The sequence below is a fragment of the Leptodactylus fuscus genome, chromosome 1 (assembly GCF_031893055.1).
Source record: "Leptodactylus fuscus isolate aLepFus1 chromosome 1, aLepFus1.hap2, whole genome shotgun sequence".
Taxonomy (NCBI): domain Eukaryota; kingdom Metazoa; phylum Chordata; class Amphibia; order Anura; family Leptodactylidae; genus Leptodactylus; species Leptodactylus fuscus.
Genome location: NC_134265.1, coordinates 299,068,085 through 299,095,175, shown reverse-complemented (window position 1 = coordinate 299,095,175; position 27,091 = coordinate 299,068,085). Strand labels below are relative to the sequence as shown.

The 27,091-nt window shown below is 44.1% G+C and overlaps 1 protein-coding gene across 2 annotated transcripts in view; it reads right to left on the bottom strand.

The window, feature by feature from the left end:
• Positions 1–23,505, bottom strand: part of WDR17 (WD repeat domain 17) — an 84,966-nt gene extending 61,461 nt beyond the window's left edge. For both annotated transcript variants that reach the window (XM_075258447.1, XM_075258449.1), the window contains exon 1: positions 23,315–23,505. In XM_075258447.1, the coding sequence (XP_075114548.1) occupies positions 23,315–23,419 (105 nt within the window). In that variant the 5' untranslated portion in view covers positions 23,420–23,505. The remainder of the gene's footprint in view (positions 1–23,314) is intronic.
• Between the last annotated feature and the right edge of the window lie 3,586 nt (positions 23,506–27,091).

The following is a 27,091-nucleotide window of genomic DNA, read 5'->3' as shown; positions in this document are numbered from 1 at the left end:
CACTTTCGCAAGTCGACAGTAGCCGCTGCTAGCTTAAAATCTCTCCAGCAACGCCTGCATGTGCCACAACACCGGCTTTTGTGCGACGTCCCCACATGCTGGAACTCAACGTTTCAGATGTTGAATAGAGTGGTTGAGCAGCAGAGACCTTTGATGGAATACCAGCTACAAAACCCTAGGGTGCCACAAAGTCAGCTGCCTCAGTTTCACATCCATGAGTGGCCATGGATGAGAGACCTTTGTGACATCCTACGGGTCTTTGAGGAGTCCACAAGGAGGGTGAGCTCTGAGGATGCGATGGTGAGCCTTACAATCCCGCTCTTGTGTGTTCTGAGAGAATCCCTGATTGACATCAGGGATAACTCAGATCACACAGAGGAGTTAGGGATAGCATCCGATCCGTCACAGCTGGAGAGTAGGTCCACACATCTGTCCGCTTCACTGCGTTTAATGGAGGAGGAGGAGGAGGAGGAGGAGGAAGAAGAGTTGTCCGATGATGTGATGGTGATACAGGAGGCTTCCGGGCAACTTCGAATCGTCCCATTGTTGCAGCGCGGATGGGTAGACATGGAGGATGAGGAGGAAATGGAGATTGAACTTTCCGGTGGGGCCAGAGGAGTCATGCCAACTAACACTGTGGCAGACATGGCTGAGTTCATGTTGGGGTGCTTTACAACCGACAAGCGTATTGTCAAAATCATGGAGGACAACCAGTACTGGATCTTTGCTATCCTTGACCCCCGGTATAAAAACAACATCTCGTCTTTTATTCCGGTAGAGGGGAGGGCCAATCGCATCAATGCTTGCCACAGGCAATTGGTGCAGAATATGATGGAGATGTTTCCAGCATGTGACGTTGGCGGCAGGGAGGGCAGTTCCTCCAGTAGGCAACCAAGTTCTCACCGGTCCACACAAACGAGGGGCACACTGTCTAAGGTCTGGGACACCTTGATGGCACCCCCTCGCCAAAGTGCCGCCACGGAGGGTCCTAGTGTCACCAGGCGTGAGAAGTATAGGCGCATGTTGCGGGAATACCTTTCCGACCACAGCCCTGTCCTCTCCGACCCCTCTGCGCCCTACACGTATTGGGTGTCGAAGTTGGACCTGTGGCTTGAACTTGCCCTATATGCCTTGGAGGTGCTGTCCTGTCCTGCCGCCAGCGTCCTATCTGAGAGGGTGTTCAGTGCAGCCGGTGGCATCATCACTGACAAGCGCACCCGTCTGTCAGCTGAGAGTGCCGACCGGCTCACTTTGATAAAAATGAACCACCACTGGATAGAGCCTTCATTTTTGTGCCCACCTGTGTAAAGCACCCCAACATGAAACTCCATGTCTGTACTCAACCTCTCCAATTCCTCCGCATCCTCATACTCATCCACCATAAGCGTTGCACAATTCTGCTAATACTAGGCTCCCTCCAACATGATTTCCCCCAACTCTGCGGGTTAGAGGCTCCCTCCACCCTGATTTCCACCAACTCTGCTGGTTAGAGGCTCCCTCCACCCTGCTTTCCCACAACTCTGCTGGTTAGAGGCTCCCTCCACCATGAATTTGCCCAAACTGGGCTGTTTAGAGGCTCCCTCCACCATGAATTGGTCCAAACTGGGGTTTTTAGAGGCTCCCTCCACCATGAATTGGTCCAAACTTGGCTGTTTAGAGGCTCCCTCCACCATGAATTGGTCCAAACTGGGGTGGTTAGAGGCTCCCTCCACCATTAATTGGTCCAAACTGGGCTGGTTAGAGGCTCCCTCCACCATTAATTGGTCCAAACTGGGCTGGTTAGAGGCTCCCTCCACCATGAATTGGTCCAAACTGGGGTTTTTAGAGGCTCCCTCCACCATGAATTGGTCCAAACTGGGCTGGTTAGAGGCTCCCTCCACCATGAATTGGTCCAAACTGGGTTTTTTAGAGGCTCCCTCCACCATGAATTTGCCCAAACTGGGCTGTTTAGAGGCTCCCTCCACCATGAATTGGTCCAAACTGGGCTGGTTAGAGGCTCCCTCCACCATGAATTTCCCAAAACTTGGCTGTTTAGAGGCTCCCTCCACCATTAATTGGTCCAAACTGGGCTGGTTAGAGGCTCCCTCCACCATGAATTGGTCCAAACTGGGCTGTTTAGAGGCTCCCTCCACCATGAATTTGCCCAAACTGGGCTGTTTAGCGGCTCCCTCCACCATTAATTGGTCCAAACTGGGCTGGTTAGAGGCTCCCTCCACCATTAATTGGTCCAAACTGGGCTGGTTAGAGGCTCCCTCCACCATGAATTTGCCCAAACTGGGCTGGTTAGAGGCTCCTTCCTCCATTAATTGGTCCAAACTGGGCTGGTTAGAGGCTCCCTCCACCATGAATTTGCCCAAACTGGGCTGTTTAGAGGCTCCCTCCACCATGAATTTGCCCAAACTGGGCTGGTTAGAGGCTCCCTCCACCATGAATTGGTCCAAACTGGGGTTTTTAGAGGCTCCCTCCACCATGAATTGGTCCAAACTTGGCTGTTTAGAGGCTCCCTCCACCATTAATTGGTCCAAACTGGGCTGGTTAGAGGCTCCCTCCACCATGAATTTGCCCAAACTGGGCTGTTTAGAGGCTCCCTCCACCATGAATTTGCCCAAACTGGGCTGGTTAGAGGCTCCCTCCACCATGAATTGGTCCAAACTGGCGTTTTTAGAGGCTCCCTCCACCATGAATTGGTCCAAACTTGGCTGTTTAGAGGCTCCCTCCACCATGAATTGGTCCAAACTGGGGTGGTTAGAGGCTCCCTCCACCATTAATTGGTCCAAACTGGGCTGGTTAGAGGCTCCCTCCACCATTAATTGGTCCAAACTGGGCTGGTTAGAGGCTCCCTCCACCATGAATTTGCCCAAACTGGGCTGTTTAGAGGCTCCCTCCACCATGAATTTGCCCAAACTGGGCTGGTTAGAGGCTCCCTCCACCATGAATTGGTCCAAACTGGGGTTTTTAGAGGCTCCCTCCACCATGAATTGGTCCAAACTTGGCTGTTTAGAGGCTCCCTCCACCATTAATTGGTCCAAACTGGGCTGGTTAGAGGCTCCCTCCACCATGATTTGGTCCAAACTGGGTTTTTTAGAGGCTCCCTCCACCATGAATTTGCCCAAACTGGGCTGTTTAGAGGCTCCCTCCACCATGAATTGGTCCAAACTGGGCTGGTTAGAGGCTCCCTCCACCATGAATTTCCCAAAACTTGGCTGTTTAGAGGCTCCCTCCACCATTAATTGGTCCAAACTGGGCTGGTTAGAGACTCCCTCCACCATGAATTTGCCCAAACTGGGCTGTTTAGAGGCTCCCTCCACCATGAATTTGCCCAAACTGGGCTGTTTAGAGGCTCCCTCCACCATGAATTGGTCCAAACTGGGTTTTTTAGAGGCTCCCTCCACCATGAATTGGTCCAAACTGGGCTGTTTAGAGGCTCCCTCCACCATGAATTTGCCCAAACTGGGCTGTTTAGCGGCTCCCTCCACCATTAATTGGTCCAAACTGGGCTGGTTAGAGGCTCCCTCCACCATGAATTTGCCCAAACTGGGCTGGTTAGAGGCTCCCTCCACCATGAATTGGTCCAAACTGGGGTTTTTAGAGGCTCCCTCCACCATTAATTGGTCCAAACTGGGCTGGTTAGAGGCTCCCTCCACCATTAATTGGTCCAAACTGGGCTGGTTAGAGGCTCCCTCCACCATTAATTGGTCCAAACTGGGCTGGTTAGAGGCTCCCTCCACCATGAATTTGCCCAAACTGGGCTGGTTAGAGGCTCCCTCCACCATGAATTGGTCCAAACTGGGGTTTTTAGAGGCTCCCTCCACCATGAATTGGTCCAAACTTGGCTGTTTAGAGGCTCCCTCCACCATGAATTGGTCCAAACTGGGGTGGTTAGAGGCTCCCTCCACCATTAATTGGTCCAAACTGGGCTGGTTAGAGGCTCCCTCCACCATTAATTGGTCCAAACTGGGCTGGTTAGAGGCTCCCTCCACCATTAATTGGTCCAAACTGGGCTGGTTAGAGGCTCCCTCCACCATTAATTGGTCCAAACTGGGCTGGTTAGAGGCTCCCTCCACCATGAATTGGTCCAAACTGGGCTGTTTAGAGGCTCCCTCCACCATGAATTTGCCCAAACTGGGCTGGTTAGAGGCTCCCTCCACCATGAATTGGTCCAAACTGGGGTTTTTAGAGGCTCCCTCCACCATGAATTGGTCCAAACTTGGCTGTTTAGAGGCTCCCTCCACCATGAATTGGTCCAAACTGGGGTGGTTAGAGGCTCCCTCCACCATTAATTGGTCCAAACTGGGCTGGTTAGAGGCTCCCTCCACCATGAATTTGCCCAAACTGGGCTGGTTAGAGGCTCCCTCCACCATGAATTGGTCCAAACTGGGTTTTTTAGAGGCTCCCTCCACCATGAATTTGCCCAAACTGGGCTGGTTAGAGGCTTCCTCCACCATGAATTGGTCCAAACTGGGGTTTTTAGAGGCTCCCTCCACCATGAATTTGCCCAAACTGGGGTGTTTAGAGGCTCCCTCCACCATGAATTTGCCCAAACTCTGCTGGTTAGAGGCTCAATCCACCCTGATTTTCAAAACAAATGTTGGTGCCAACCTCAACTTACTACAAGGGCCAAATTCACTGCTGGTGACAAGCTCTCCTCACTGCAAGTGCCAAATACACATGTTTCAAGGTGTTTTCCTACTGTCAGAGAGGTGGTATTGAGTGTGTAAAGTGTGTAGTTGTTAGGCTGTGATGTTGGGGTAATAGAGGGTCTTTGGTGTGTTAGATGCCCCCAGACATGCTTCCCCTGCTGTCCCAGTGTCATTCCAGAGGTGTTGGCATCATTTCCTGGGGTGTCATAGTGGACTTGGTGACCCTCCAGACACGGATTTGGGTTTCCCCCTTAACGAGTATCTGTTCCCCATAGACTATAATGGGGTTCGAAACCCGTTCGAACACACGAACATTGAGCGGCTGTTCGAATCGAATTTCGAACCTCGAACATTTTAGTGTTCGCTCATCTCTAATAATCATGATATGATAAAAAAATCCGATGTGATATGGAATGCAGAAGGGGAAGTGGAGGCAGCTGTGAAAAAAACATCAGGGGCCCACTGGGCCTGTGAAAGCCACTATGGCAGTTCTTCGCCACTGACTATAGCAATCACAGACACCTGAGTAAGAAAAATGTCTGGTTAAAGGGATCCTATCATTAAAACTCAATTTTTTCTCACTAACACTTTGGAATAGCCTTAAGAAAGGCTATTCTTCTCCTACCTTTAGATGTCTTCTCTGCGCCGCCGTTCGGTATAAATCCCGGTTTTCAGCAATATGCAAATGAGTTTTCTCACAGCACTGGGGGTGTCCCCAATGCTGTGAGAGAACTCTCCAGCACCGCCTCCATTTTCTTCAGGAACATCCTCTTCACACGTCTTCTTCCGATGCAGGTTTCAAACTTCTAGGCCTCAGGCCTATGGCAAAGCTGACTGCGCATGCTCACCGGCCACAAGAAAATGTCCGCTTACACAGTATTGTCCTAAGGAAAGGCCCAGGGACGTCACTACATTTTATAGTACCAGAATGTTGGTACAGTAAAATGCAGCCTTTTTTTCTACTGTATTTCTGCAGCAGCCAACATGGGGCCTTAGCCTTTGGCTGACAGCTATCTAAAGTGTATGGGCAGCATTAGGTTGCTTGGGATTTAATTCACTTTTTATCTAGCTTACCCCAGTTGGTTGCATACAGTTACTTGCATAGGCGTAATCCTAAGCACAACTCCAGCACGTCATTACTTGAATACTGGAAGAAATGCAGTCTGGTACCATGCATGGCGCCCCATCATTAATACTATATATAAACTCCATTGTATAATATATAGATAGATGTCGCAAATGTTCAGTTTATTTTATTACGAGCTGCAATGTAAAGCCACCCATCACTGAGCACTCTATGAGTGATTGTGAATATGCGTACTTGCACATTAGTACTGTATGTCTGCACTTCTCTATACGGTATTTAAAGTTCTCGGAGATGTTGTTATGGTACCCTGCTCAGCTGTTGCCTGGATACAACTCCCGCTGGTATCGCGGCATGACATAATTATTCATTTGTTTATTTGATTGGCATGTACTAACTCATGTTCCTTACTTTTTCCCAGTACAACAACAGTCAATACAAGAACTGGCTTTAGCGAGTTTACATGGAATATTTTTATAAGAAACTAAAGAATAAATTCAGACTGGTATAGCCAGAGGAAACGTTACAACACTATAAAATAGCTTAAAGTCATTCAGATGCAAGAAATTCTGCTACCTCTTCTATACGTTTTGTATATATAGTCTGTGCTTTACTATCAGTATTGTGACACTATATTATACATTACAGTGTTGGCCAAAAGTATTGGCACCCCTGCAATTCTGTCAGATAATACTCATTTTCTTCCAGAAAATGATTACAAGCACAAATTCTTTGGTATTATTATCTTCATTTAATTCATCTTCAATGGAAAACCACGAAAAGAATTGTCAAAAAGCCAAATTGGATATAATTCCACAGCAAGCACAAAAACAAAAGCATTGGTACTGAAAAATCATGTGATGCTTCTCTAATTTGTGTAATTAACAGCACCTGTTACTTACCTGAGGCACCTAACAGGTGGTGGCAATAACTAAATCACACTTGCAGCCAGTTGAAATGGATTAAATTTGACAACCTCTATCCTGTGTCCTTGTGTGTACCACATTGAGCATGGAGAAAAGAAAGAAGACCAAAGAACTGTCTGAGGACTTGAGAAGCAAAATTGTGAGGAAGCATGAGCAATCTCAAGGCTACAAGTCCATCTCCAAAGACCTGATTGTTCCTGTGTCTACCGTGCGCAGTGTCATCAAGAAGTTTAAAGCCCACGGCACTGTGGCTAACTTCCCTAGATGTGGATGGAAAAGAAAAATTGACGAGAGATTTCAACGCAAGATTGTGCGGATGGTGGATAAAGAACCTTGACTAACATCCAAACAAGTTCAAGGTGCCCTGCAGTCCGAGGGTACAACAGTGTCAACCCGTACTATCCGTTGGCGTCTGAATGAAAAGGGATTGTATGGTAGGAGACCCAGGAAGACCCCACTTCTTACCCAGAGACATAAAAAAGCCAGGCTGGAGTTTGCCAAAACTTACCTGAGAAAGCCAGAAACATTTTGGAAGAATGTTCTCTGGTCAGATGAGACAAAAGTAGAGCTTTTTGGGAAAAGGCATCAACATAGAGTTTACAGGAAAAAAAAGAGGCCTTCAAAGAAAAGAACACGGTCCCTACAGTCAAACATGGCGGAGGTTCCCTGATGTTTTGGGGTTGCTTTGCTGCCTCTGGCACTGGACTGCTTGACCTGATGAGTAACAGGAGAAATTTGTGATAGGACTAATTCAAGGTATTGTTCCAGTTTTGCACAGCTGAAAAAAGTGTGTCAAGTGTGTATTTAGTTACTTTGTATTCACTGTAAGTATACTGAATGTGAATCACTTTGTAAAATGAAATATTGTATTTATATTACACTTAATTTCCCTTTGAAGTATTTTTCTGTACATTAAATGAACCCACTAAAGACTGAGGCCCAATCCTTGTGGAAACGTAGCTTATTTTGTTGCAGATTTTGTTGAAAAAATAATGATATGGCCCCCTTGTTCACCTGATCTGAACCCCATTGGGAACCTGTGGTCCCTCATAAAATGTGAGATCTACAGGGAGGGAGAACAGTCCACCTCTCGGTACAGTGTCTGCGAGGCTGTGGTGGCTGCTGCACGCAATGGTGAAAACAGATCAAGCAACTGACAGAATCTATGGATGGAAGGCTTGTGAGTGTCATCGTAAAGAAAGGTGGCTATATTGGTCACTGATTTTTGTTTGTTTGTTTTTGAATGTCAGAAATGTTTATTTCTAAATTTTTTTTTGTTATATTGGTTTACCTGGTGAAAATAAACAAGTGAGATTTGTATATATTTGGTTTTTATTAAGTTGTCTAATAATTATGTACCTGCCCAAACAGATATCCTTCTAAGATAGGCAAATCTAAAAAAAAAAACAAAAAAAAAAACACTCCAACTTCCAAAAATATTAAGCTTTGATATCTATGAGTCTTTTGGGTTGATTGAGAACATACAGTGGGGCAAAAAAGTATTTAGTCAGTCACCAATAGTGCAAGTTCCACCACTTAAAAAGATGAGAGGCGTCTGTAATTTACATCATAGGTAGACCTCAACTATGAGAGACAAAATGAGAAAACAAATCCAGAAAATCACATTGTCTGATTTTGTAAGAATTTATTTTCAAATTATGGTGGAAAATAAGTATTTGGTCAGTAACAAAATTTCATCTCAATACTTTGTTATATATCCTTTGTTGGCAATGATAGAGGTCAAACGTTTTCTGTATGTCTTCACAAGGTTGGCACACACTGTTGTTGGTATGTTGGCCCATTCCTCCATGCAGATCTCCTCTAGAGCAGTGATGTTTTGGGGCTGTCGCTTGGCAACACGGACTTTCAACTTCCTCCAAAGGTTTTCTATAGGGTTGAGATCTGGAGACTAGCTAGGCCACTCCAGGACCTTGAAATGCTTCTTACAAAGCCACTCCTTCGTTGCCCTGGCGGTGTGCTTTGGATCATTGTCATGTTGAAAGACCCAGCCACGTTTCATCTTTAATGCCCTTGCTGATGGAAGGAGGTTTGCACTCAAAATCTCACGATACATGGCCCCATTCATTCTTTCATGTACCCAGATCAGTCGTCCTGGCCCCTTTGCAGAGAAACAGCCCCAAAGCATGATGTTTCCACCCCATGCTTTACAGTAGGTATGGTGTTTGATGGATGCAACTCAGTATTCTTTTTCCTCCAAACACGAAAAGTTGTGTTTCTACCAAACAGTTCCAGTTTGGTTTCATCAGACCATAGGACATTCTCCCAATACTCTTCTGGATCATCCAAATGCTCTCTAGCAAACTTCAGACGGGCCCGGACATGTACTGGCTTAAGCAGTGGGACACGTCTGGCACTGCAGGATCTGACTCCCTGGCGGTGTAGTGTGTTACTGATGGTAGGCTTTGTTACATTGGTCCCAGCTCTCTGCAGTACATTCACTAGGTCCCCCGTGTGGTTCTGGGGTTTTTGCTCACCGTTCTTGTGATCATTTTGACCCCACGGGGTGAGATTTTGCGAGGAGCCCCAGATCGAGGGAGATTATCAGTGGTCTTGTATGTCTTCCATTTTCTAATTATTGCTCTCACAGTTGATTTCTTCAATCCAAGCTGGTTGCCTATTGCAGATTCAGTCTTCCCAGCCTGGTGCAGGGCTACAATTTTGTTTCTGGTGTCCTTTGACAGCTCTTTGGTCTTCACCATAGTGGAGTTTGGAGTCTGACTGTTTGAGGGTGTGCACAGGTGTCTTTTTATACTGATCACAAGTTTAAAAAGGTGCCATTACTACAGGTAATGAGTGGAGGAAAGAGGAGACTCTTAAAGAAGTAGTTATAGGTCTGTGAGAGCCAGAAATCTTGATTTTGTAGGTGACCAAATACTTATTTTCCACCATAATTTGAAAAAAAATTCTTACAAAATCAGACAATGTGATTTTCTGGATTTGTTTTCTCATTTTGTCTCTCATAGTTGAGGTCTACCTATGATGTAAATTACAGACGCCTCTCATCTTTTTAAGTGGTGGAACTTGCACTATTGGTGACTGACTAAATACTTTTTTGCCCCACTGTAGTTGTTGAACAATAATAAAAAGAATCCTCTTACAACTTACAACTTGCCTGATAATTCTGCACACAGTTTAAGCATACATGTAATGATAAACTGGCCTCATTCAGTTTTGTTTGCTTTTGTTGGTGCAGATTTTGCTGCATTCTTTTTTAATTTCTTGGGAACCAGAGTCAGAATGTGATATATTACAAGAAGGACATTATACCTCTCTTTGATGCTGAATAAACTTCTTGACTTGGTTCATCACATTCTTCATTAAAAAAACAACACAAACTCCTTTGGAAAGGAAGGGGGGAGTAATTTATCAAGACCACTTTTATGTTGTTATAGGACCGGTTAGTGATATACTGAATCGGGGTTGGACTGGCGCATTGGAGGACCGGTGAATCTCCCAGTGGGCCTCGTGTCTTTAAGGGGCCCTACCAGACCCCTAATGCTTTTTTAATAAGCAGTGGAGGTGTAGTAATGGCCCCTATTGACTTACCTTTCTCCACCCCCTCCCCCCACACCGCGCATTACATCATCACGACGGGATGTGCAGTGCACAGGGCCCAGACTGAAGTGGGAAAAAGAGAGGCCACAAGCAGGAGCAGGAGAGATAAAAGATGCAGCCAGGTTCTCCTTGCCTTGGACAACTCATAGCGGCCAGCTACCCTCTTCGAGATCAGTTCTGAGAAAGGTCCTAAGACCGAAACGTTAAGAATCACTGATCTATTGCTCTCTACATATGCCGATATGTCCATGGCACAACGATTGTAACACCTATTTTTTGGCTTTGTAAATAAATTATGGCACTCCCTGCAATTTAGTGTGTGCAGCAGCATTTTTTCATAGTGGCTGTGGGGTCGAAGGACCCTTTTCTGCCAGCACCACGCTATTTCATTATCAAGTGTGCGGTACCATTGCTTTTTGCATATCATTGGCTATAGTGATTATTAATTAAGCATACACAGATGTGGACAAAATTGTTGGTACCCCTCGTTTAATGAAAGAAAAACCCACAATGGTCACTGAAATAAATTTAATCTGACAAACTGGAATTTGCCAAACTAAATGTTTACAAGCCACAAAGCTCCTGGGAGAATGTCCTATGGACAGATGGGCCAAAATTCAAAGTTTTTGGCAAGGCACATCAGCTCTATGTTCACAGACGGAAAATTGAACCATATCTTGAAAAGAACACTGTCCCTACTGTGTAACATGGAGGCGGCTCTGTTATGGTCTGGGGCTGCTTTGCTGCATCTGGCACAGGGTGTCTTGAATCTTTGCAGGGTACAAAGAAATCTCAAGACTATCAAGGGATTCTAAAGAGAAATGTGCTACCCAGTGTCAGAGCTTGGTCTCACTCGCAGGTTATGGGCCTTGTAACACTTGTAACAGGATAATGATTCAAAACACACAGCTAAAAACACCCCAAAATGGTTAAGAGGAAAACATTGGACTATTCTGAAGTGGCCTTCTATGAGCCCTCACCTAAATCCTACTGAGCATCTTTGGAAGAAGCTGAAACATCCCATCTGGAAAAGGCACCCTTCAAACCCGAGACAACTGGAGCAGTTTGCTCATGAGGAGTGCGCCAAAATACCTGCTGAGAAGTGCAGAAGTCTCATTGACAGTTACAGGAATTGTGTGATTGCAGGGATTGCCCCAAAAGGTTGTGCAACAAAATATTAAGTTAAGGGAACCATCATTTCTGTCCAGGCCTGCGTCATGAGTTTTATTTATTTATTTATTTTTAAATCTGTTGAAGCGAAAAGCAATGTCTGACCTTCATTTGTTCATTTTCATCTAATTTTTATTTATTATTACTTTTGTCAGATTCAAGTTATTTCTGCGATCATTGTGGGTTTTTCTTTCATTAAACGAGGGCTACCAACAATTTTGTGCACGTGTGTATTTGCATAGCCTTTAGAAAGGCTATTCTAGACATACTTTTTATTTCTTAAGCCTCCCAGCCGATTTTGAATTAGCCTGCTTTTATTGATTTGCTAATTAGACATCCCGGAGCATCGGATGTTGAATGAGCACTGTGTGCTGTATATAAACAGGGGGAGGTGAGAGCAGGGAAGGCTAATGAGTTAGCATCATCATCAGCAGCCTTCCCTGCTCTCACATCTCCCTGACCATATAGTGCTCAGTGAACATCCAGTGGTCCATCATGCTCCAGATGCCGTCGATCACCGACAAAATGGTGGCACCCATGCGCTGCCGTAAAATGGCCATAAGGGTTAATGCCAGCGGTTGTTGCGGGCACCAATTGCAGACATTAGTGCTGGTGGTCTGCTATATAAAACAGCAGACACTGGGTGGGTATGGCGGCCACCTAGCTCCCAAGCGGCCGCCATATTTAAACATTCGGTATCCATCGTACTAGTACTGCGGATGTCAGGAAGGGGCTAACAATGATGGCTTGACCATAGGACAGGCCATCAATATTACATCTGTGGGAGTGTGACAGCCAGAACCTCTACAGATCAGTTTTTCCAGGGCAATGTGGCTACAGGCAATGATGACAATTTTAGGAGCCATGCTGTTCACTTGCCAAACATGATGTAGCAGTGGCTTTAGGTAGTCGAGTGGTGAACATTGTGAGTAGCATGGCTCCTGATATGTTATTACCTTTAGCCGCCCTGTCTCGACACAGCTGACCTGAAGGGGTCATGGCAGTGCGCCCCGAGAAACAATTCCACTGGTGGGCCCTAGACATCCCAATTTGGCCCTGTACTGAATATACCTTTCTTGTGTCAAAGTGCAATATTGCTCCTGAGAAATTCAATTTTTATTCCATTTGCAAATCAGCTGTTTGGTGCACTCAGGGCGGGGGTCTCACGTGTTGGCGCACCCATTTTTATTTGTGGTCACAGCAAATTGCTTTCCATGGGACATATCAGTTTTTCTGGAGGTGGAACTGGATGGTGAGCAGCAGAAAAATCAGTGCTCCAAAAGGTTTGACTCTGCTCTGAGTGCACTAAACAGTTTATATGCATATGACATAATAGTTGAATTATGGTGATGGTAATCTCTCTTTAATAAATCTGCCCAAATAAGAGTCTTTGGTTGTATTGTTATTCAGTCCAATGGGATGAATACTTTTATAGATGCTCTATGTAAGATTATATGTCAGCCTTACCACAATGTCATAGGTACTGTAGCCTGGAATGAATGGATCTCTAAAATAAATAACAGGATTAGAATCAATTGGATGGAGAATAAGTTTGAGTATGAAACATTGTTTAAATGTGTTCAAGTAAACTCATGGAAGTCTCAGGTCTATTAAAAGGTAGGTCATCCTAACCATAATCTGCTTGTAAGACTGACTCAAATCCTCTTTTGTTACAGTCCATAAACACAGACAACATAAGCTGCACATGACCTGACAACTAAGAAATGAATGGCTCTCTACAGGTAGAGTATGAGTTGATGTTTCTTCTCTTTTTATCATGTTAAATGGGTTCTGCAGGAAAAAATATAGCTTAAAGGGGTATTCCATGTACATAATCATATCTATATTTGTAGATAATTAAAAGTTAAACATTTTTGCAAATATAAGTAGTTAAAAATTCTTCAGTGTTTTAAAGATTTTCTCTATCCATCTTAGTGTGGTGACAGTCTGTTGTCTTGATTGTTTGAAATTGGATACGACCACTAATGCAGAAACTTTCTATGGTCTGGGACTTGTCAGGAACTCAGCTATGATTTTCTTATTGTACATGAGATATCAGGCAGGGACACTACATATATCAGAAGATATCCCGGCCACAATAAAGAATTCATAGCTGATTTGCTGACCTTATAAAGGTCCTACATTCATGGTCGTATCCACTGGCAACTGATCAAGACAACTAGACTGTGACCACAAAATATTTAGTGAAAATCTTTAAGACTCTGCAAAATATTTAATTACTTATATTTACAAAAATGTTTAACTTTTGACTATCTACAAATTTAAAAATGCTTATGTCCATGGGAATACCCCTTTACCCAGTGCATTCTCTGCACTGGATAAGATTACTTAGGCCTCAAAATTGCAGGTCCACAAATGCGGATAAAAGTACAGGCCCATACATTTCAATGAGCCCATACACACAGCCGTGTTTTTTGCCGGCCACATATACGAGCCGCAAATACTTGTGCAGGTCCTATACCTGTCCACACTTCAATAGAATGGCTGGATCAGTGAAAACCAATCTAAGGGAGCATTCACACGGAGTAACGCGGCACGCAATTTGGCGCGTTTGAGCCGCGTATTCTACGGAACGTGTTTGCCGTCGCGTTAACGCGGTGTTAACGCGACGGCAAACACGTTCCGTAGAACACGCGGCGCAAATGCGCCAAATTGCATGCCGCGTTACTCCGTGTGAATGCTCCCTAAGTGTCACCTGTATCGTTTTCAATGATCTGCAGATTGCACAATATCGTGTGCAATCTGGGGCACTGATAATTACATTTGCAGAACCAAATGAGGTGCTAGAAGTCCCTGTGTCCAGCCTCCTTGCTGCCTATGACATCGAACTCAGCTCTACTCCTGCTTCAGGTATACAGAGTAGAGCAAGTAGGTCATGTGATCCAGAATCAGAGTGTCAGTAGGGGAGACAGAAGAACAAGACTTTTGGCCTCCCCAGATGAACTCTGTAAAAGGAATCATCGGGACCCTGGGGGACCTGCGTATATATTAGGAAGAAAGCTTTTCCACTCCCACTCCATTCTGACTATAAATAGCTGATGGTCGTGGTCAGTCAGAAGCAATAAAGATCCTTTGATTATTAACATGTTAGTGACTGAATTCCTTGGAAACTAAACTATGCATCTAATTAATTATAAAATATCAGTAGTTGTATAATATAATTAAAAGTATCCCAGTTGCTATCTGATCGGATCAGAGTCTAACCTCTGAAACCCACTATAGTAAGAAGAACAGGGTCTTGTGTATCCCAGGTAGCAGATGTGCACACAAATTGCCATTACATTCAGTTCTATGAGACTGCCAGAGATAGCCAAGCACTGCATTTGGTTTATCTTCAGCAATCCTATTGAGATGAATTTTGGGGTGGAAAACATGCACAAATTACCACTCTATTCATACAGAACACACTGGATCCCTGTTCTTATGAAGGGCGCAGATTTACGCTGTTTACCATAGTTGATAAAGTGAATGGACTGGGTTTCCAAGCTCGGAAACACTGATTTTTTTTGGTTCACAGCCAGCAAGAGGAATTTATAGCCAAAGAATTTTTAAAACGTTATACAACTTTACATCATATAGTCATTTTTCCTAACTCTAGAAGACACCTCTCCATGATTTCTAGCTCTCCAGCCAGAAAATCTAACAATGAACTTCAATATAACCTTAAAAGTCTGAAAACAGGCTGTGTTCTACAGTGCCAGGCTGATATCAGGGGTGCGGAGAGGATTTTCTGACTTAGGGGAACACATTCTTTTTTAGCAAAGTGAAGTCACTCTGAGGGTAAAAAGGCTACAGCTCTGTGCACATTTGTGTTTTGAATCCTGTTTTTCTGTTCTGTAACTGGTTTCAATGGGCTTTTTGGCCTTATTTGCCTTCTATTAGGCTCAATTCCATTATGTTTCTCTTGTTTTGCCAGACAGAATCGTAGTTTATTGTATTTTGTGTTTCAGACTCAGAAGTCGATGGGCTGAGGGATTACAATTGAATGCATTCCATTTTTGTCTAGTAGCATCTATTTAGACTTCAGTCCGACGGATCCGTCAAGATGACTGCACATAGTCAGACTGCGGAGAAAGCAGGCAGGGTGAAGAGAGGAGGACACAAAGAGAGCTCTAGCTCTCCGACATAAAGAGAACTGATTCGCAGCCACCCTGGTAAGATCTAGTGTGGCGTCTGAATTTATTCATGAGTCAGGTTTGGGGTCTGAAATTTGTTGGTCTGAATACATTAAGGAGTCAAAATCAAATCAAAAAAGCTTTATTGGCATGTGCAAATAGATATTTGGCTTTGCCAAAGCAAATAGGTTGGTGGTTGTGGAGGGGTTGGGTTGGCAGAGGTAGTGGTGGGTATGGGGGGGTTGGGGCAAACGTGAGGTGGATGGGTGGGTGATTAGGGGGGCAGTAATGGTATTGCAGTCCATGGGATCTCAGGGTATCATTTTCCCCTCAGTTGGTAGAGTCTGGCCTGAAGACATTTAAAGGCTTAAACTAGGCTGTGAATTCATTCTGTGGTCTGGGGTCTGAAATAAATATGAAGTTTGGTCTGTGGTCTATACTAATTCTGGGGTTACAACTGGCATCTGAATACATATTGGGGTCTTTTCTGGGGTCTAAATTCATTTTGGATCCTGGTTCTGGGTTCTCAACACATTTTATGATCTAGTCTGGGGCTTAAATACATTTAGGGGTCTTGGGTCTGACTACATTTTGGGGTGTGTTCAGGAGTCTAGACTGCCACACACATTTTTTCATTCAGTTGAAATTTACTGTATTTTTGGCATCAATCTCACCTTTAAAATAGATAACTGAACACAAAAATAAGTCCCCCTTAAATCTTCTACGAACCATATGGCTTATACACAGACACTTCATACATAAGCTTCATATAATATTAAAGCTAAAACTGAAAAAAACAACAACAGATGCTGCTCAGAAGAAAATGCCAAGGCTTAAAGGTGATATCATCTTTAAGGTTTCAGGGTAAATATCTACATGCAATCCTAAATCTGTAGTGACAGGGATGGTAAACAAGAAAGCGAATGTGCCCCAAACTGACCCCTCTTCCTGCATGGCATTTCTTAGAGGTTGCAATCTTTATCACTGCACAGAATTCATTCACAATGGCACTGCGATATTTCCTCTACCGAACCCAGCAAATCCTAAAGTAAAGTCTGGCAAGCAGGGGCGTAGCTAAAGGCTCACCAGGCCTGGTGCAAACGCTTGGCTTTGGCCCCTTGCACAACTTCTACTCACACCATTGACTTTGTCCCATCCATATATTTAAGCAGCATTACTATTTCCTTCTCTATCTGGGTGACCACTATGGAGACTTGTTGGAAGCGGTCATCCAACAGAAAAAAATGTGCATGTTTCCTAACATCAATTTGGATAACCGATGGTGCCTAAAGGAAGTTCACATCTAATAAAAAGAAACGCTTGGATGTCAGGGGTGCAATTCTCCTTATAATTTTACTAAGAAACATACACTGGTTAATAAGCAATAAAGTACATCGATGTGCCAATTGTCCATCAATCCAGATCATTAGGATAACCATTCTATTACAACAAGGGTTGAGCCGATCTTGAGATTTCAGGATTGATTTCAAAATACGATTTCTGATCATTTTCCAGCCGATCCCAATCGTGTAATTTGCTCAATCGCCGATCGGGATCCAATCTTTCCTGATCCCGATCGCTCAAGCCTATTTATGATATATACATGAATAGGGTTGAGCTGATCTTGAGATAAACTCTGACCTCAATCCCGCCTGAAAAGATCGGGATCAGAATTCCGATCACGATCGTAAAATTTACTCAATCGCCGATCGGAATCCAATCTTTTCTGATCCCGATCGCTCAACCCTAATTACATCATAATTACTTCACTATGTACTTCTCTCAACCTTGAACATTGAAGTTTGCGTTTGTTGTTATTTTAGCTTGTAACATATAATTATGTATAACAGTATTTAGAGATGAGCGAGTAGTACTCGATCGAGTAGGTATTAGATTCGATCGAGTACCACTCGCTATTCGAATGTAAAAATTCGATGCAGAACCAGCATTGATTGGCCGAATGCTATACAGTCGGCCAATCAACGCTGGTTCTTCTCCTACCTTTAGAAGTCTTCTCTGTGCAGCTTCCTCGCGGTGTCTTCCGGCTCTGAATTCACTCTGCCAGGCATGGGGCCTGGGCAGAGTTGACTGCGCATGTCCGCTTGTGGTGCGGGCATGCGCAGTCGGCTCTGCCCAGGCCCGATACCTGGCAGAGTGAATGAAGAGACGGAAGATGCTGCCGGGACGCTGCAAGGAGAAGACTTCTCGGAGGATCCAGCCCGACCCTCACTCGTGGACTTGGTAAGTATAATTTGATCGAACGTTGCCTACCCCTGAAACGAGCATTTTTTCCCCCATAGATTATGATAGGGTTCGATATTCGATTCGAGTAGTCGAATATTGAGGGGCTACTCGAAACGAATATCGAACCTCGAACATTTTACTGTTTGCTCATCTCTAACAGTATGTAATAAACATAACGATACAATGGAAATATTCACTGGTTATAGCATACTAGTAGTAGCACTGCTCTGTGTAAGCCTAGGTTTCTTGACACAAGAACAGTCGGTGAGTTTTCAAGAGCGCTCTGATCAAAAACAAAATATGAATAAATGGAAATTAATGATAGTTATGGCCAAAAAGGTTATTACTAATTATAGGCCATTATCTATAGAAATGTCATCATCAGACTGGAGCTTAGCGATCGGTCAATCAGAATTCCTAAGAGCGAAGATTACTCCAGAGTCTAATTACAATAATTACTTTCCATAAGAACAAAACATAAGAGTACTATTAAAATTCCCTCTGCATCAAAGGCATGAAAATATTTTCTATGTGTCTTCTGATGCTTGTACATTGAAGGTGCAAGGGCGATATACTAGATTTTACTTCCTTAAGTATTTTTATTATTTCTATTATTATATTTACTGCTAAATAATTAGTAATGACAATAACAGTCCTTTTGTGTATGGACAGATTTTCTGCCCATTATAGGCTGCCGATCAACAATATAGCAAGTCAATCGGTATTTGTTAACTGGCACGATCATTGTTATTATAAGGACAAATAATCGTTGATAAGATCCTTTGTCCACATACAGTTTGGATATATCTGCAGCACCTGTCCTATTTGCGCAGGGATATATACAAAGCTGCCAACCATTTTTTTGGTTGTATAAACTATGAAAGAACACAGTGAACAAACATTTGCTAGTTTTTCGGGTGATCGGGGACATGTTTATACTGGGCAAAGATCAGGATCTAATGTTCCTATAAACATCTGTTTGTGACAACTCCTCAATTCTAAAAAAAAATTTGAGAGTCCTCAGTAGTAGAGATGAGCGAACACTGTTCGGATCAGCCGTTCCGAACAGCATGCTCCCATAGAAATGAATGGAAGCACCTGGCACAGCGACCAGCCGCCGACAAAGTGTACGTGCCAGGTGCTTCCATTCATTTCTATGGGAGCGTGCTGTTCGGAACGGCTGATCCGAACAGTGTTCGCTCATCTCTACTCAGTAGTTGATACCTTTTTTAATGGCTAACTTAAAATGATGACAGATTGCAAGCTTTCGAGGCTCTAGGCCTCTTCCTCAGGCATAGGAATAGGCCTAGAGCCTTGAAAGCTTGCAATCTGTCATCATTTTTAGTTAGCCATTAAAAAAGGCATCGACTACTGAAGACTCTCAACATTTTTTTATATTTCATATCCACTGGCTAACACGGTACAAAAATATTAACTTAATATTAACTAAATATTAATTAATTGTGACTGTAATTAAAATTGTAGTCGTAGTCATTGTGAGCGGGGGGCAGCTTTAACCGAGTCTTGCTGTCCACTTCCTAATTCAATCTTCGGGGTGTAATTGAGATCTCCCATGTGACATCAAGGAGTGAGGGGGCTGCGAGGCTAAGCTGCTCCCCGCCCACTGTGACTATTTAGGTTAAAATGACTTTTTATGCTTTCAAACATTGATAACTTCACGGCCGTGAAAAACAGTTTGTCAAAAAAAGGACGTGTGAATAGACCCATTGACATTCATGCTTTTAAAAATTGTAGTGTGACAACTGTTCCAACAATGACACATCACTTGTGAATAAGGCCTTACACCAGGTGACAATGTGATTTTTATTTCTGTCTCATAGATAATAAGAACTTCCATAGACATCAGTTTACTCGCTGCCTGAATCCTGTGATTTGAAATATACTCACCAACGTACAATGCTTCTATTTCTCCGAACACAACACAATCTGATAATTGCCAAATTACGAAATATTTTAGATTATCAAAAAACAGATGAAAATACAGAAAGCTCACTTCACACCAAATTTGGAAGAAAGCCCAAAATAAAATATCCTGCTGTTATTTTTTTCTTAAAGGGATCCTATCTTTTAAACACAATTTTTTCTCCCTAACATGTTGGAATAGCCTTAAGAAAGGCTATTCGTCTCCTACTTTTCCTTTTCTTCTCTGCGCCGCCGTTCTCCTGCAATCCCGAATTTTCTCGGTATTCAAATGAGCTCTCTTGCAGCACTGGGGACGGGCCCCAGCACTCAAACAGCACTGGGGTTGTCCCCAATGCTGCCAGAGACCTCTCCAGCACCACCTCCATCTTCTTCTACGACGAGGTCTTCACCGTGTCTTTTTCCGGCAGCGACTTCTTCCTTATAGGCCTCAGGCCTAGGGCAAGTCGACTGCTCATGCCCGCCAGCCACGAGAAAATAGCCGCTTACAATACTGTGGGAGCGGCCATTTTTCTTGTGGCCGTGGGCATGCGCAGTCGGCTTGCCCTAGCCCCGAGGCCTAGAAGTAAGAAGACGCCGCCGGTAGAAGACGCAGTGAAGACCTTGTTGCAGAAGAAGATGGAGGCGGCGCTGGAGTGCTCTCTGGCAGCATTGGGGACACCCCCAGTGCTGTTTGAGCGCTGGGGCCCGCCCCAAGTGCTGCGAGAGAGCTCATTTGCATACCGAGAAAATCCAGGATTGCAGGCGAACGGCGGCACGGAGAAGACAAGGAAAAGTAGGAGACGAATAGTCTTTCTTAAGGCTATTCCGACATGTTAGGGAGAAAAAAATTGTGTTTAAAAGATAGGATCCCTTTAATTAAATTAATTTCCTAATTGGTTATCACATTTTACAATCTGCTGGATTATTCTACTATATTATGCTTTTTATGCCTGTGTAAAAGTAATTTCTGAGCAGCATTCTTGTTACGAGTTCTGATCCTCCGCCTGTGGCATACATATGGAAGTAGGTCATAGAATTGGTAATCAAATTATTATATTAGGGATGTTCTAGGATTCTTATGCAGGAAATGCTTTCTGCTCTTTTGCTCTGGGGATCAGTAGGAATGCCTGTGGGTGGACGCTTGCCACCCTTAGAGAGTTATCCCAATATTAACCCTGTGGATCCTGTGAATAGGCGATAAGTGTACGATTCACTACTATGAGATCTTAAGAAATCTCTGTCAGTCCCATAAAAGTGAATGGAGCAATGACTGCATATGCACATTACCTTTTCAATGACATGGGGCACACTGGAGCACATTCTTGTATTATTCGATGTTCAAGTGTTTGCCTCCCTGTGGAAAAAACATTTATCCACCATTGTATGGGTAGGGGATACATTTCAAAAGTGGCAAATCCCCTTTAATTTGATATAATATTTAAAGGTGTTATACACCTTCATAAAAAAAAAAACCTGCAAATGTAATAAAATTCTAAAATAAAAATAAAAATCAGTACTCGCCTCCACTTTCCCAGCTGCAATACTTCTGATGTCCTCCAGGTCTTTGCTAGCAAACAACTGAGCCATGATGGTAGTAGTTAGTAGTATGAGCCATGATGGTGGTATATGCCATAATGCCATGATGGTAGTAGTATGAGCTATGATGCCATGATAGTAGTAGTGTTAACCATGATAGTTGTAGTATGAGCTGTGATGCCATCATAGTGGTAGTATGAGCCATGATGGTAGTAGTGTGAACCATGATAGTAGTAGTGTGAGCCATGATAGTAGTAGTATGAGCTGTGATACCATGATAGTGGTAGTATGAGCCATGACGACATGATGGTGGTAGTATGAGCCATGATAGTAATAGTATGAGCTGTGATGCTATGATAGTGGTAGTATGGCACGAGACCACTGTGGCCACTGAGTGTCTGTAACAAAGACTGGGAGGATAGTTGGGAGCACCAATATATATATATATATTTTTTTTTTCATTTAATAACATTTGCAAGTGTTTATTTTTTTACAATGGTGGACAACCTCTTTAAGTGTTACTAAAATAACACTGAAATACCCGCATACCCGTTACTAAAGTAACACTGAATTACCCGCATTTTTCACAATGGTGGACAACATCTTTTAGTGTTACTAAAGTAACACTGATATACCCGCATACCCATTACTAAAGTAACACTGAAATACCAGAATTAAAGGAATTCTGTTACCAGAACAGACTGTATTGGACTATAAGTACAGTCACACAGTGGAGTTCATGTGACACATACCAACACACTTTGCCAGCCCAGGAGAGAGAGATAAAAAAAAAAGTTCTTCTCTGATTTACTAATTAGCTGTTTGGTGCAATGAGCTAATCACCATTGCTCTTATTGCACCAAAGAGCTATGCTTTCCCTCACCTAGTCCCTCTATCCCTACAATGACCGACATGTACACTACCTGGCCCTTTCTTTCATAGCAGGGATGTAGTTCTTTGGTGCAATGAGAGTAATGGTGATATCCTAGTTGCACTAAACTGCTTATGAGCATATCAGGAATAAAGCTAATATATCAGTAACAGAGGCAGAAAAAAGCATTTTATTCACGTGATCTCCGCCTATCTATGGTTATAGTTCAATAGGGAGTTTTCTAGCGACAGACTACCTTTAAAATAATTAACACATCTAAAGACTTGATATCATACCAATGAATCTTATAAATATTCATGAACCCATACAGAGAGTTAGCTAGATTTCACAGGTCTTCCCTGTCTCTAAGTACCCTGCCAAAGCTGACCACACACAGTAATGTCAGCCATAGTGGTTTATTTCGAGGGGTCAAGTCAACCATCTAAAGTGCCTTCTGACTCTCGCCCAACAGCAAATATCAGGAGAAAGCAGGATTGAGCATGTTTGAGTTTCAACCTGTCCGACCCTATAGTGGAGGTAAGTTGCCTCCACAAGAGTCTTATTCTTCCTTCCTTTAGGAGGGCGCAGGTGTAAGAGAGGAGCTATTGATATTCGGCAGAGGGTTTTGTTGGCACTCTGCTGCCCACCAGTATCTGTGTAATACCTGTGCCCTCACTGCTACCTCTCTGAAGCTATATATACTGACATAAGGGGGTTTCAGAATGTAATATATATGGGAGGAAGCATGAAATTACAGAGGCAGACATTTTTTTGGCCCTTCTGCCGGATATTCACCCTCACGCCTGCCTAACACATGGCTTCTTCTGGACAACAGATCATATTTACCTGCACAATACATGTATATACTTCAGAGCAGATATGTCACCAGTAACCAGCGACAATGTACCCTGTCCTACTGAAGATCTACGCAGCAGTTCAGGACTTACTTCATAACATAAGCACATCTGCCGCTCTGGACGGCATAAAACACAGGACTCGCTCAGCTGCCATTATGTCAAATGCACTGGTGTAAGATTTTTTTTTTTTCTGAGCATTTTCCATTATTTTTCTGATCATCTCTCCCACCATATCTGAGTATAATGTCTACAGTCTGCTATGTAATAGCTGGTGTCTGGTGACAGGTCTCCTCTAAGACAGATTTGATGTTAGAGTCCCTTTAAGAGGATTGTGACAGTGTAGCATCCTACCTGATTACAGCAGATGCAGTAGCTCGCACGGCCAGAGATGGAGCTGTTGTCACCGCTTCTCACTAGGTGGATAGCAGGTAGGTGCTGAAACCTTCCAAAGAGCATCAGTCAGTACAATATATAGCCAGGGCACAGTGCAGACAGTAGTGCGGCAATGACCAGCGATATACACTATAACTAATACACCACGGGCTAGCACAGCATGCATATAGGGAACACATGGACAGTGCCAGTATGTGCCCAGCCCTCCACAACCAGAACAGCCATTCACACCAAAGCCATTGCCATGTATGACTGCAGGGAGCAGCAGTTCATTGCAGAGCTGGCATTAGACAGTGCAGCGGTGCAGGTGGGCACAGTACACGGGCACTCCCGGCGTGTCAGTCCAGGCACTCACCTCTCTCCCTGGTGTATGACCAGCCTCACATCCGCAGCTGCTGCCCACAGAACGGCTATGTGCACATCACCAGGCCGAGGACCGAGGACTCATCACAGTGCACGCCCTGCCCGCGCCTGACTGGAGGAGACGCCTGTCTGTCACCAGGTCCCGCCCTGTTAACTCTTTCCCTGCCCTTACTCTGTCCCTCATAGTGGAATCTTGTCAGCTGCTGCAGGGATCCTCTGGGCTCCTGTGTACTGTATATGGCGGGGGGTATAGCACAGGCTAGCACCTAGTAATACATAACATGTAGTGGGACGATTACAATGTGATGGGCAAACACCGCAAGTGCAACTTTTTAGGGTTTTTATTTATTCACCATGAGGTGTAAAAAAGTTACCTCTCATAGTGAATAAATATGCACAATGTCTTAATTCCACCAGTCTTAATGCAGTCCACTACTGATGCAAAATGTACCTGAATTATTAAGGGGGTTCGGGCTTCTAATAATTCTGGGGCATCTGTCAGGTCCCATACGGAATAGAAACCTACCCCATTCAGGGACTAGCATAGACTTTAGGTATAAGTCACGCATGTGTCCTGGCCAGAATGACAGCACAATATCCAGTCGAGGCGTCCCTGCTCTCACCCACTTTGATATGTAGTGATGAGCAGGTTAGGGGGCGTTCACACTAGCGTCGGTGTCCTACAGCTAGTGTCTGATGCTAATGTCCACACAAAAACTTGCGTGGACATTAGCATTGGACACTAGCTGTGTCCGTTATATTTGGCATTGATTTAATGGGACATCATGTGCGTTCTTTTACAGTCCGTGTCTGTCCTTAAGTGTCCGTTCACAAAGATGTCCGATTTTTAAAGCAGACAGCAAAAACCTACACCGACGCTAGTGTGAACGCCCCCTTAGAAAATGGAGAAAGCGGCACACTTTTATCGCAAACCGTCCTGCACCAAAGAATGAAAGGGCCCCCAAGCGCTGAATAGAATCACGAATGCTTAATTTTTATTAGTTTGGGTAATTATTAAAGTTGGTAACTTATAATAAAATGGATGGTTAATTTAAAGATGGTTCAGCTCGTTTTTCTGTTTCCCCCTATTTTTTTGGGTAATTTCAAAATGGTGTTTACCTTGAGAGATCAAGCGGGGTCAGCTGTGTATACACGAGCATCTTCCAGATGTTTCCTGGTGGTTCCAGATGTTTCTATGAAGTCTGCTAGCAACAAAGTATACAGCTGATTGGATAGCTGTTTGGTAATGGCGGGAAATTTGTGTATAATAAGCCGTGCGCTGGAAGAAGTTTGTTAACTGCTGGGTCAGCACAGAGGAGAGCCGGGAAAGGCTGCTGACGCGTCGAACCAGAACAGCCATTCACACCAAGCGGTGAGATAAAGCGGTCAGGTAGCGGTGGAAGGGGCGAGGGGAGCCGGCTGGACCTGCAGCGGCGGCGGTATAGGAGCCCTGACCCGGCTTGGTGCCGGAGCGGAGCTGTGAAACCTGGGCCCCGGCGGTGTGTGGCCCAAACTTGCCGCTGCCCTGTGGAGAAGCTGGTTCTCTGGACCCCTCTACTTCTGTTCTGGCTGTGAACTCTCTGGCTGCTGGCTTGTTGCATCCTGGAGCTGGGCTGGAAGCTGCTGCTGCTCTTTATCATCCACCGGCTGCTCCATCCCTGGAGAGTGCAACACCTAGTGGTGACAATGTCTATGTACAGTCTCTAAATGATAATGTAATGAACTTGATTCCTTGTTTGAGTGATTTTGTTAACCTGCTCAGATGATTTCTGACTCTCATCTCTGACTGTCAGCTAGGAAACACATATAAAATGCCTCCTAATGATTGGCCAGGATTACAGACCTCCCTGCTCACACTCAGGAGTACAAGATACAGTGTATATAGGAGCTGCAGGCTTAGAAGCTCAAATGAGACCTGATACCTGACTACTGACTCAGTTAGAGATCAGAGTCAGACATCACATACAAGCAAGCACATACAATGGTGGAAACTTATCAAGTAAAATGCTCCATAATTCAGGTATCATTTTCACCAAATAAACTCTCTAACATGTTGGGCTCCACATTTATCAAGTGTTTTAAATACTTTTAGAACTTGTGAAAAAAGGGGCGTGGACTCACAGTAAAGGGGCGTGACCTACAACACTGTGCTGCAAAAATTCACCAAAAAAACTCCAAAGAACGTTAGGTCAGAAGTCAGGCATCAGGTCTCATCTGAGCTTCTCAGCCTGCAGCTCCTATATACACTGTATCTTCTACTCCTGAGTGTGAGCAGGGAGGTCTGTAATCCTGTCCAATCATTAGGAGGTATATTGTATGTGTTTCCTAGCTGACTGCTGACTTGTGACTCAGTCAGAGATGAGAGTCAGAAATCATCTGAGTTTTTCAACCAGCCCACAAACTGCACAGTGTGTATGGGGCCTGTTCAGATGCCATTCACTATGCTGTGGCAGTCAGGTATGAAGTGTCAGCAGTCAAGTATCAGGTATCAGAAGTTAGGTATCAGTAGTCAGATATCACAGTCAGGTATCAGTAGTCAAGTGTCAGAATCAGGTGTCAGTAGTCAGGTGCCAGAGTCAGGCTTCAGAGTCAGGTGTCAGAGTCAGGTATCAGTAGTCAGGTGTCAGAATCAAGAGTCAGAGTCAGGTGTCAGCAGTCAGGCTTCAGAGTCAGGTGTCAGAATCAGGTATCAGTAGTCAGGTGTCAGAGTCAGGCTTCAGAGTCAGGTGTCAGAGTCAGGTATTAGTCAGGTGTCAGAGTCAGGTGTCAGAATCAAGTGTCAGTAGTCAGGCTTCAGAGTCAGGTGTCAGTAGTCGGGTATCAGACAAATCAGATATCAGAAGTCAAGTATCAGAGCTATAAACTAGCATTAATCTGAAGTTTGACTCTGATATCTGAGGATGTCCTAATATGGACACTGTAGGAATGGGAACTATATAGGAAGTTCTTACACTTCTATCTCCAGCTCAATCCACTCCACAGAGATTCTCTCTGCATTTTAAAGCATATTGGGGAGCGGAATCCACAGGTGGAGAACGGTTGCAGGTGTGAACCAAGCCTTACTGAGCATAATACAGTAATAAATAATATATCTTTGTTATATACAACACTTTTCTAGATTTGGAGAAAAAACTTTTAAGTCTTAGGTACCAGTTGCATAACGATCACTGTTGCAAGGGGTGCAACCGGGCTTGGCGGGGTTTGGGTCCTGCAGCCAACTGGAGATGTCGAGGACCCCAGACCACTATTACAGTGATTGGGGAAAGCTCCCTGACCGCTATACATACTGTTATTGGAAAGGCCACTGTGGAGCATATAATACTGGGTGGGGCCCACTGTGGGGAGCATATAATACTGAGTGGGGGCCACTGT